The sequence below is a fragment of the Octodon degus genome, unplaced genomic scaffold, assembly GCF_000260255.1.
Source record: "Octodon degus isolate 3935 unplaced genomic scaffold, OctDeg1.0 scaffold00158, whole genome shotgun sequence".
In the NCBI taxonomy this organism is placed as follows: Eukaryota; Metazoa; Chordata; class Mammalia; order Rodentia; family Octodontidae; genus Octodon; species Octodon degus.
In genome coordinates this window covers 2,576,179-2,587,757 of record NW_004524734.1, presented here as the reverse complement: position 1 = coordinate 2,587,757, position 11,579 = coordinate 2,576,179, and the positions used below count along the sequence as shown (strand labels likewise).

At 42.1% G+C, this 11,579-nt stretch overlaps 1 protein-coding gene across 3 annotated transcripts in view; it reads right to left on the bottom strand.

Moving 5' to 3' along the window:
• Wdr19 (WD repeat domain 19) overlaps positions 1-11,579 on the bottom strand; it is a 99,366-nt gene that overhangs the window by 79,016 nt on the left and 8,771 nt on the right. For 2 of the 3 annotated variants that reach the window (XM_023702798.1, XM_023702799.1), the window contains exons 5-9: positions 10,343-10,458; positions 6,059-6,174; positions 3,960-4,049; positions 2,498-2,610; positions 2,056-2,229 (exon numbers count right to left, since the gene is read on the bottom strand). In XM_023702798.1, coding sequence (XP_023558566.1) covers positions 2,056-2,229; positions 2,498-2,610; positions 3,960-4,049; positions 6,059-6,174; positions 10,343-10,458 — 609 coding nt within the window. The remainder of the gene's footprint in view (positions 1-2,055; positions 2,230-2,497; positions 2,611-3,959; positions 4,050-6,058; positions 6,175-10,342; positions 10,459-11,579) is intronic. The other variant, XM_004642638.3, reaches the window with a different exon arrangement.

The window sequence follows — 11,579 nt, the reverse complement described above, 5'->3', positions numbered from 1 at the left end:
GCCAGCTCAGCCCAACAGAGGGCGGGGCAGGCTGGCATGTGGTGCTGGGGGTTTGAACTGCGGTCCCTGTGCTTTGTTTAGCTTAGTTTGTTCTAAGTAGGTGCCTTAGACCACTGAGCCATCTCACCAGCCCCTACCTTAGAACTTTTAAGAATGCTGTGACTTTTCCTTCTGGGTTCTTTATGATGAGAAACTCACGGCCATTCAAAATGTTCTCTGGCCACTTGCAAAAGATTTTCCTCTTTGGCTAAAAGAGGAAAATCTTATGATGTATCTGAGCCTGGTGTTTTTTGAATTTATTTTCTTAGGGGATTTGTTGGGCTTCTATAATATGCAGACTTCAGTCTCTTGCTATAACAGAGTCTCCAGCCATCATTTCTGGGAGTCAGTGATGCAAATAAATGTTAGGCCTCTCGGTATTCACTCACAGGCCTCTGACACTGTTCTCTCTTTCTCAATCTTCTTCTCCCTCTGTGCATATTTCATTTACCACATTTACTGTAATTTTCAGTTCTAAAATTCCTACTTGGCTTTTCTTTAGTCTCTATTTCTTTTCTTGGACATCCTATCTTTCCATTTGTTTTAAGAACATTAGCCTTTCTCGGAGCATTTCAGTTGGGCTGTTATCTGTATCACCTTGGTATCATATGGCTTTCTGACTGCCTTTTCCCAAGTTGTGATTTTCCTGATTCTTCATATGTGGAATTAGTTTAGGGTTACAGACTAGACATTCTGCATATTATGCTTTGAGAGTCTGCATCTAACTTAATTCCCATGGAGAAGATCAGTATTTTTGCTGTAGTGGGCAATGTACCCACCAGAGACCTTCAGATCCCAAGTTTCTGCAGGTTTTTGTGGGTTATCACTTCAGTGTCAGTTCCATTTTCCAAGCTTTCTAGTATATTCAGCAGTGTCTCTCTCTGGCCTGCTCTGGCCTGTGTGGGAGCCAGGCTAAGATTCTGTTTAGGATGAGATGTACACCTACAAGCTGAGGGGTGAACCCAGGAGTTCAGAAGCATCTTGACCAGATAACTTTCCAGGGTTCTTCCCTCTTGGAAGTCAATTGGGACAGTAGGGTTCCCTTCTTTGATTTTCCAGGAGCGTGAAGATTCTGCCCACCCTGTTCTACCTTGTACTTCCTACAACTCTGCCGGCCCTGTGGCCAAGCAGTGAGGAGACAGGAAATCACCAGCAATGTGGCCACAGCCCACCTCCTGACCCCACAGCTCCTGAGGGCAGCGAGGACAGTTTCCTTCTGCTAGTGCTCTGGGTACTGTGGCTGCCACTGCTCCACTGAGGCTGCTCAGTGGCTGGGGCAGAAGAACAAAGAATAAGAAAAAAAGGAAACAGGAGAGTCCTCAGTTGTCTCTGAGTGCCAGGAGTTCTTTATCCTGATGTTCAGGAGATAACCAGAGGACCCCTTCAGAGCAGTGGTTTGGTGGCTGCTTCCAGGTCTTGGGCTTCCGGGTGTCCTGGCCAGGAGACTGGGGTAGAAATGTGAGCTCATTGCTGGCTCAGCAGTGCTTTGAAGCCTGGACCCCCACAGTCTGCCTGCTACTGCAGCCTTTGCAGAGTCCTTTTTAAAAAAATGTATTTAGTAGAGGGTCTACAGGGTCTCACTACACAGATCAAACTCGTAGTGATCCTCTTGTTTTCAGCCTCCCAAGCGCTGGGATTACAGGCGTGCACCACCACGCCCAGTCTTCTTTGCAGAGTCTTTAAACAGCAGCTGCACACATTCTGCCTCAGTTTGTTAGCGACCTGCAGTGGTACAGACAGGGCAGTACGTGCTTACTCCATGTCAGCTAGAACTGCAGGTTCTAAGTTTTGCTTTTCTGCATTCTCCATGTATACCAGTGTCCTGAGTGTTACAGGCAGGACACAGATAAAGGGAGCTTAGAAATTTCAACTATAAAAAAAAAAGTAATTTCAACTGTACGTATGTTCTAGGAGTAACTGAGAGAAGGAATGTCAGATTCCTGTCACCCAAGTCCTGCTGATTCTCTTGAGTAGTCCCTACAGTGACTTGCCTAGAACTACATGAGTGTAACTTACCAGTTATCTCCACATGAAGCAGCTTTGTTAAGAGTCTGTGATACTGCAATACTGGTTAGATTATCTTTATGGCCACGAGCCTGAAATATCTCTTGACCAATTTCTTGCTTGTGAGTGGAAATGACCACAAAAATTCCACGTGAAAAACCAATCATGATGTAGCCATCTCCATACCTATTGCAACAGAAACAACAATGTGGTTGGGAGGGGGTGGGCTCTTATTGGCACCACGGCAAGTCTGCATGGCTCTCAAATTAAGAAATTATAGGATAGAATCTATCAAGGGCCCACAATGTGTCAGATAATATGCTAGGTATTTTCATGCATTAAGTCAGACTGTAACTCAGAAAATACAAGATACAGCATAGAATGTTATAGACTTCAATATAATTAGTAAGGAAAAGCATGTGGCTATCTTTCTGTAATGAGGTTTTGTACATACCAACTATAGCAGACAATGTTGCCATAACACTGCTGAAATTCCATATACATTGAACTATCTGGATCATTCAGATAGAAAAGAAACAACGTTTTCCTGCCAGTCACCACACTGATCTGCCAGAGAAGATTAGGAGATTGTGAAATGAATTTCTCAGAATTTCACGAAAAGACTGAGAAGCAAATCCAAACAGCTGAATCCAATTTATGAACGCAAGCCAAAGTTAGACATCTAAATGCTGTAATTACTATGACAATGTGATTAACCCCAGAATGCTTTTACTCATATATATTCTGGTGAGGATCCTTGTACTTATCTGTCTTTAATATCCTTCGGAACATAATAGAATATCTCTGTGGGGCTGGGGATACAGTGCACTGATAAAGCACTTGCCTAGCACGTGCAAGGCCCTCAGCTCTATCCCTAGGACCTAAAAAGAAACCAAGCCGAACCCCAGCACGACAAAAACCTTTGTAGAATAGCCTTATGAATGTGCTACACTTCTTTTTAGATGACTGTGCTGTGCTACGTAGGAATGTAAGGATGTCCCAGCTTCACCGCAGCTGAACTCATGTTCAGAGGCTCATCCCCCCTCCAGAAGGCTCTCCTGCTTTGGGCCTCAAGGGCTAACCCGGCAGGCTGTCTACACGACCATTTCCATCACCTGCAGGTCGGTGTGACCGAGCTGGTAGCTGGCTGCTATTTACAGAGGCTGATGCTTAACAACAATTCTCCAGGGAGGGTGTAATGAATACAGAGGAGCCTGTATTCATTCTCTGAGCTTGATAGGAGAGACACTTGGATATATTTCCTTGCTTCGAAGATACAACTGGCAGTAAGTCACTTAAAGTATCTTTTTAGGAAATAAATATTATTTCATTCCACATATTCATGTCAATTATGAAAATCATGTGGACTTTGGAAAAGTAAAATATTAATGGGAGGGATATATCTAAGCATCAAAGAAACAAAATTTACAATGCTCACATATCTGTTCTCCACATCAGATAGGGTGAACATTTTTTAAAAATCACATAGAATATAATACTTTTTTAGGGGAATACTAGGCATTGAACTCAGCAGGAAACACCTTTGTCCTTTTTGAGACAGGGTCTCACTCAACTGCCCAGCGTATCTTGAACTGGTGAACTTCTTGCTTTAGCCTCCCCAGTGGCCAGGATTACAGATGTGCGCCACCACATCTCATTAATAGTTCTGCACAGGTTCCCCCTTTCTGTGCTGGAATAAACACAGCGACACTGCCTGCCACAGGAAGCTGTCCACACACGCTGTAATTCCATGGAGCAGAAGCAGCAGAAACAATTTTTTTGCCCCAAAGACTGCACCTTACTGTGACTTACTAAGCAGTAAACATAATTAATTCATCTAAATTTGAGTTGTCCAAGCAAAGGAAACAGTATACTCCACCAAATCATCCAAATGAGTAGGCATGGACTGGATTTACAATTCTTACTGTGTTTTCAGTAGCAGAAGTCTGGTCATCAGTCTTCACTGTGGAAAACTGCATGTCACTTGGCTCTGCACTCACTTGCATCTGTGGGGGTAAAAATTACATTCCTGCAAAGCAGCCCAGTATTCGCTTTCTCTGTGGGGAGCTGGGGTGCGGCTCCATGGGAAAGCCCAGGAGAGCACATGCTCAGCATGAGGCTCGCGGTTCAGCACCCACCAACCCTCTCCCCTGTCATCTGGAATACTGATAAAACAGGTGACTTGTTTGCATTTCTAATTCTGGAATGAAGAATGCTACAACTTTGCAGGCACAAATATCCAAAATTCTGGATGAAACAGAACACACATTTTATGAAAAGGAAAGAGAAGCCTGAAAGAAGGAAGGGACCATCAGGGACTATCCGTAGACACCAAGCTAGAGCCAGCACTGCTGATGCGGAACCCCAGCAGCTGCTCCCCAGGGCAGCAGGCCGAAGGAGACAACATGGAAGCCTGTCTGTGTTGGCTTGAGCTCAGGGTCGGAAAACAAAAAGTTCATTTCAAGAATCTGTAATCAAAGATCTGCCTTCCTCATTCCTGCCTTATCGCCTGAGGTTCAAATTTATGTACTGCGCAGTCTGGTACTCAGAGCTCCAAAGGTGAGACACTGACACGAATAAAAGAAGGATCGGGCCGGGCGTACAGCTCAGCAGCGCAAGTGCCTGCTTGGCTATCATGCAAGGTTCTGAGTTTGATACCTGGTACTAATAAATAAATAAATAAACAGAAGGATCTGGGCTAAAACTATCCTGTGGCCTTTGTCTCGAATGAATACTAATCTTCTTCCAAGGCTGCAAACTATTTCCACAGATAAACTTTAGATTTTGAGACAGGGTCTCACTAAAGCCCTAAATTGCCCACAGTGGGGTTAGACTTTGTGACCTCCTGCTTCAGCCTCCCAGAGTGCTGGAATTACAGGTGGGGCCATCATATTCAACCATATGTACCATTTGAGACGGATCCTTAAGGATAAAAAAAGGGATTTTAAAAAAGGGGAAGTAGTAACCTTATATATAAATAATAGCTAAATGGTAGTGAGCCCCAGGACTCTATGTAGAAAAGTTGTTCTAATGCCATGTCTGGACTCAGTGATGAAAAGCTCCAATTATCTGTCTGGTATGGGTGCCTGGTGGCACAAGAACCCTGTAACATTATATTGTATAGCGACCACTGTATTTCTAAAGGGTATCCAAATTACAAGGCTACTAGAATTATGTCATACTAAACAGTTTTGTATAATGCTAGATTAATCTGTTTTAAGAATCACTTTGGTTGTTCTAGGCTCTGCTCAGTGGGCTAGAGAGACCAAGTTCTGCTGAACACTCATAACTTCCCAGATACAGAGCCAACCTTCTTCTCTGTCTATCTTACCTTCTATCTCCAAGCTCACATTTCAGCTAGGGCATGGACAAGCTATAATAAGTTCCCCTCTTTGTTCATGCTACTCTGCTTGCACATAATGACAGGTGCTACTAGATGTTTTGTACTTGTCAGCAAAACAAGTTTCAGCAGGACACAGGGCCACCGTGGTAGCTGAAGTTCCTTTTCCCTGCAAGTAGGAGAAACCTTATGCCTGGAGCCCAGTCCTGGGAGAGCCTGTACAGCCGCACGGGTACCTCAGTGACCCTCCAGCCACTGTGTGCTGATTAACAAGAGCAAAGAAGAAGCAATTTGACCTCTTGGTTAAAGATACAGACTATGGCATCAGGCAGGCCTGGCCTCGCCTAGCACCTGCCAGGTATTAACATTTGTATTATAAATATACATGTGTAAAACAAGAGTTATTTCACAAATATACTGTCCAGCGATCATCACACACCAATAATCCATGCTAATATTAAACAAAGGAAAATACAGACAGGAGGATATTTGGATAACATTCATATTACAGAAAAGTATCTGAATGCTACATAAAAAGAAAGGTTTTAATATTCAAGTATGAATATGATTCTATTCATACCTCACACACAGACTTTTATAGATTAGTTTGACAGACAAACTTTATTTTGGGGAAACATTTCAACATACCAGACCACACCGACATTCCTCTAGTACCTGTCTTATCGTGTCACCTTCCTGATTACTAACTGTAATCATTTTATCTTCACTGCCCAAACCAAGCAGATTTTCTGCATTCCAACATCCGCACGTAATTTTCTTGGTATGTTTTCCTAAAAAGAGATGAGTTTTTGTACAGACACATAGATTTCAACAAGCGAATGAACAAGCAAACAACTAATCAGTGATGCCAACCTAAAGTTTAGGTGATATCCATGGGATTAAACAGATAAAGAATTTAGAATTTCATCAAAAGTAGTGTCTATGCAAACTTAGTATTTCTTATAAAAGCCAGCTTATGACTAAGTTTTAAGTTAGGACAATGATATATAAGCTTCCTATTTCTAACGCTTTGTCTGGAGGTAAGCATACGACCTAACGTAAAGAAGATAGCCTGTTCCCTAACTTGTTCTGGTTCCTTAACATACAACCAAACTTCTAATGGTGATGTATTAAGAGAAGTAAGTTTCAAAGTACTGATGTTATCTTTACTTATATTCAGCTGCATGATCTGATAAGGCTTCAAGAGATGCAAAACTAACATTTGCAATCTGAACTGCTCTAAAAGACATGACAATTTATGATAATACAGAGGTGCAAATAGGAACACAGGCTAGCGTTAAGAGGTGAGTTTTTTAGCTAGTGATTAACATTAGACAGCCACTAAGATCAGGAAAAAATTTCCTCAAGCATTTTAACCAGTGCAAAAACAATATTTTTAGAGGTACTCAATGCATGACAGTGTGGGCATTTGTGGAGTTCTGGAACAGATAAATCTTTAAGAGTTCCAAGGTTAATTTTATTAACAAGAGTGGCTAAGCACACAGATTTGGGAGCCAGGCTGCTGAGATTTGAATCTTGGCTCTGTTTTACTTACAGCAAAACCCTAGATAATTTACTAAACCGTCCCTTAAGTCTCTGCACCTATAAAGAGAAAATAGTAGGACCGATGACTCTGAAGAACAGATGAGTTAAAGCACTAACAGGAGGGCCAGGCACATAGGAAGTGCAACATCAGCTGCTGGGGAGAGCAGATTGATTAATTTATTCTTTGTGCATCCTACAGTCCCCTGTATGGCACCTATGCATAAGGCAGGCATTAGTGACTGGTGCTGTGAGGAAACCCTAATGCAGGAGTTTGCCTGGAGTATGAGGAACTTGGAGAAGTGAGCAGTAGAGGAGGTCAGGGAGGCTGCAGGGGCCGACCTCGGTGGGTCTGGCTGGGTGTGGTAAGGGCCATGGCTTTGCTTTCATGGGAGGCCACCGAAGAGCTCTCAGCAGAGGGCCTACTTGGCATCCATGAGGGATTGGCTTAAGGTTCCCCTCTGATACCAAAACCTAGGGTACGTAAGTTCCTTATGTAAAAGGACACAAAATTTCTGATAAGATTTTAAATCATCTTGCTATTACTTTCACTATCTAATCTGATATACACAGTTATTCTTTTCTATTGTTTAAGGGCTAATGACAAACTGGGCTTGTTCTTCTTTTTGTTTGTCTTTGTTTTTTGCTTTTTTTTTGTATTTTAGGGAAGGGTCCACAGGGTGTTCAGGGTCTCACTACTAAATCGGACTCCTAGTGATCCATCTGTTTTCAGCCTCCTCAGTGCTGGGATAACAGGCATGCATCACCACGCCCAGTTTCAATTGCCATCTCAGGGCACCTAGGGGGTGGGGCTGGCACGGCAGACCCAGGGATCGAACCCCTGGCCCCTGCGCCTGCTTGCAGGTGCTTTAATCCACTAAGCTATTTGGCTGGCCCTGGGCCTGTTCAAGACAGCTGCAAGAGTTTTCCTGAATAGTTTTAATCTGAGGTTGATCCGAGAGTAGAGAATGTGTGCATGAAGAGGGCCAGCTGGCTTCTGCAGAGCAACAGCGGAAGCAGCAAGACCTGGAGGAGGGGGCTGCAGAGGCTTGGATGGAAAATACCCAAGGCCCACACCACGATGGGAACAGAGGCAGTGAAGGACAGGCTGGAAGCCGGACAGGCTTGGAAGGGCAGCCCATGAGATTTCTGACAAATTAGATAGAAGAGAAGGAGAAAGAAGAAGAGTCAAGGGTGATCTTACAGTCTGTTACAGAGGGAAACTATGGTCATGAGGCTTTGGAGACATTAAATCCAAAGCGCTTCCTAGACAGCTCATTGAGGAGGGTGTGGCCTGTATTTAAGCATAGCAACAGTACACGAAAGTGAAGGGGACACTCACAAGAGACTGGCGAAACAAGACAGCTTTAGGGATTAAAGGACTTGTGTGCTACACTGGGCTAGGAGGAGAATGGCTGTGTAAAGAGAGGTGGAAAGAGGCCAAAGACATACTCTTTGAAGAATGAAACCAGGGCCTCATGCATGCTAAGCAGGGACCACCAAAGAGCTACAACCCCAGCTTACTCTTCCTTTTCCCCTCCCCTCTCCCTTCCTTTTCTTTTCCTTTGAGATAGGGTCTTTAATTCAATTGCTCACACTGTTCTCAAATTCCTGATCCTCCTGCCTGAGCCTTCAGAGTAGCTGGATTAGAGGTGTGCTGGCTTAACTCTTTTCTTGGGTAAAGAAAAGAAGATAAGACAAACTTCCCCCTTCTTCCTGTGTACCCTGAGGCCCTTCGGCTTCCAGTGCTCAGGGCTCAGGGCAGCCTTAACATCACTAACAACAGCTAATGCGGCCTCCCTTCTGTGCTCTGGCCACTTCTCGGCTATTAATTACTATTCACTCCTGGGTCAGATACTACAGTAACTGAAGTGGGAACCGCTTCCTGGCAGCCTGTAATTAAACTGTTGTAACTTAAAATTCACACAGAAACAAAACTGGAACCAGAACTGTCTATCTAGTTTAAGGAAACAGATCAGTGCAAGGTGAAATAATGTTACAGACATTTAGTTGCCATGAAGAGCTAAAAAATCAGGCAACCAGGAGCTGGCAGAAGTGGGAGGACTTGGTTTTAGGAAACTAAGTTAAGAGAAGAAAAAGCAGAGCCACAAACTATAGCCAACTGTGAGAGGCAGCTATAAATTCAGCTAAAGGACCCAAACTACGCAGTTTAAATCTTTTAGATCCATTTTATACAGTTATTAAATAAGAATGTGAGCATAATATAATATTAATATTGAACACAAAACATGATGTATATATGACAAATGCTTGACATAAAAATTATCATGCTCTAGAAAATTATTTTTTAATACCTGAAATGTCAAAATTTCTGGGGTTTATAAGTTAGTTGGTGGGATATATCTGCAAATGAAGTGAGAATAAAAAAATGCCTACTGAAGTCAAATAGTTTATACAGTAAATTATTATTATTATTATTATTTTTGTAGAACTGGGGATTGAACTCAGGCCCTTGTGCTTGCCAGGCAAGTGCTTATTCTACCAAGCCATCTCCCTCACCCCAATAAATTATAAATATAATTTAAAATTTTTAGCTTTACTTTTCCAACAGATCAATCACATTGCTGTTTAACTGTAACATTAAAATTAACAACATTATTCAAGGAATACATGTGAAAGTAATTTGAAATGCTTAACTGTCATTAATAGAAAGGTACTATAAAATCAAATATTCTGTACATGACACTACCTCCAGAGTTTACTTCCTTGATAGCATCTTACACTTTTTCTGGCCACCTACATCCAATGAAGTCAACTAACTAGTTACAAAGATCAAAATAAATCAATACTACTTCTTTTAGGGTACTTGGGGGCAAATGCCAAGTGATCAGATGTCAAACAGTTTGGAAAAGAGTTAAATAACAGATACAAATACCCCCAGCCACACACCCCAAGGCAAGCAGAACTCATCAACCTCCACATTTAGCTGATGTTCAGAGTGAGGGGTCAGAATTAGGAATTTGGGGATACACTATCCAAGCAGCAGCCCAATGTTTTGGTCCCCCTACTGTATGGTTAAAGGACCACGTATTATACCATGACTAAATTAACGAAAATCAACAACCAGAATTAACATATATGACCCATCTACACTGATGTTCTTGTGAACTGTTCTATGCAGAGGTATGATCCAGGTGGGAAGAGGACAGATGAAGCCAAGCCATTGACACCTTACTGCCAAGTGGCACAGGCTTGACCGTCTACCCTACTTATTCTGGGAAACTTCCGATGAGCAGAGAAGAGGGTTTCTTCCTGTATGCTAGATGTGAGACCCAGCCAGGGAGGTCCTTCATACTACGAAATTTCCCTTGCAATTGGAGAAACCCGTGACAGCAAAAAACTCACAGTTAGAAAAAGCATCACAAATACTTAGTGGTGTTTCCAGTTATCACCTACCAATGACAGGAATCTTTCGAGATGTCTGATGGTTATAAATAAGCAAATTTCCTTTCACAGTTCCAACAGCCAGGAAATTTCCAATTTTTGACCAAAGAAGGAAAGACATGTGATCCCTGTAACATTACGATATAAATTACTACACAATTCACAATCATAACCTCTGAATAATTCTTTAATAAAACTCCCTCTGAATACTTTTAATCTATACTTAGAGGCTGAAAGTACAGAATTATAATTTAGTGCTTTATGAAAAAGACTGAGGGCCAGCCAGATAGCTCAGTGGATTAAAGAACCTGCTTAGGCAGATGCAGGGACTGGAGTGCATGCTGGCCCCATTCCTGGGGTACGCTGAGACTGGGACTGAGACTGGGTATGGTAGCATATGCCTGTAATCCCAATGCTTGGGAGGCTGAAAACAGGAGTATCACTAGGAGTCGGATCTGCGTAGTGAGACCCTGAAGGCCCTGTACTAATTATGTAGAAAAAAAAAAAAAAGAAAGAAAGAAAAAGACTGAATGTTAAAGAAATGTTGGAAATACTATAAGATTTAGAATCAGAGTCAAAATACAAATATATAATAAACTTAATCTTCAATCCAGTTATGATGGGGCCTCAAACATGATTCTAATTTGACTACTACTAATAGTTTTAATTCTGTGGTAAAAATATTAATGGGATGAAATGTCATGTTCCAAAAACAGTAGAATTTAATGACATACTATTACATATATGTAAATAATTTTATTTTTTAATAGATATTTTTAATATCTCTGAGGAGATAGCTCAGCAGACTAAGCACCTGCCCAGCAAGTACAAGGATCCAGGTTTAATCCCCAGTACTGCATGCTATGCTGGCCCTTTGCCGAATGGGCCACTGAAGCCAGGCACAATGGTGCAGACCTGTAATCCCAGTGCTGGGGAGGCTAAGACAGGAGGATCAATATATGTCTGAGCTGAGTAGTGAGACCCTGTACCAGATAAATAAATTAAATAAATGATATAATAATAATAATAATAATAATAATAATACAATAGAAGTAGGCAGAAAACATTTTTGCTTTTCTTCTCTGTATTCCAGTATTCCCACTTTGGGCTTTTATAGGATTCCCTACAACAGGATTCCTTAGAGAGTAGCTCATTCCACATACTGAGGAAAGAAATAACAAAGGGTCTAGAACAATAGCTCTCCAGATCAGGCTCAGAGCCAGCAGCATTACCAGAGACGGTGCACGGG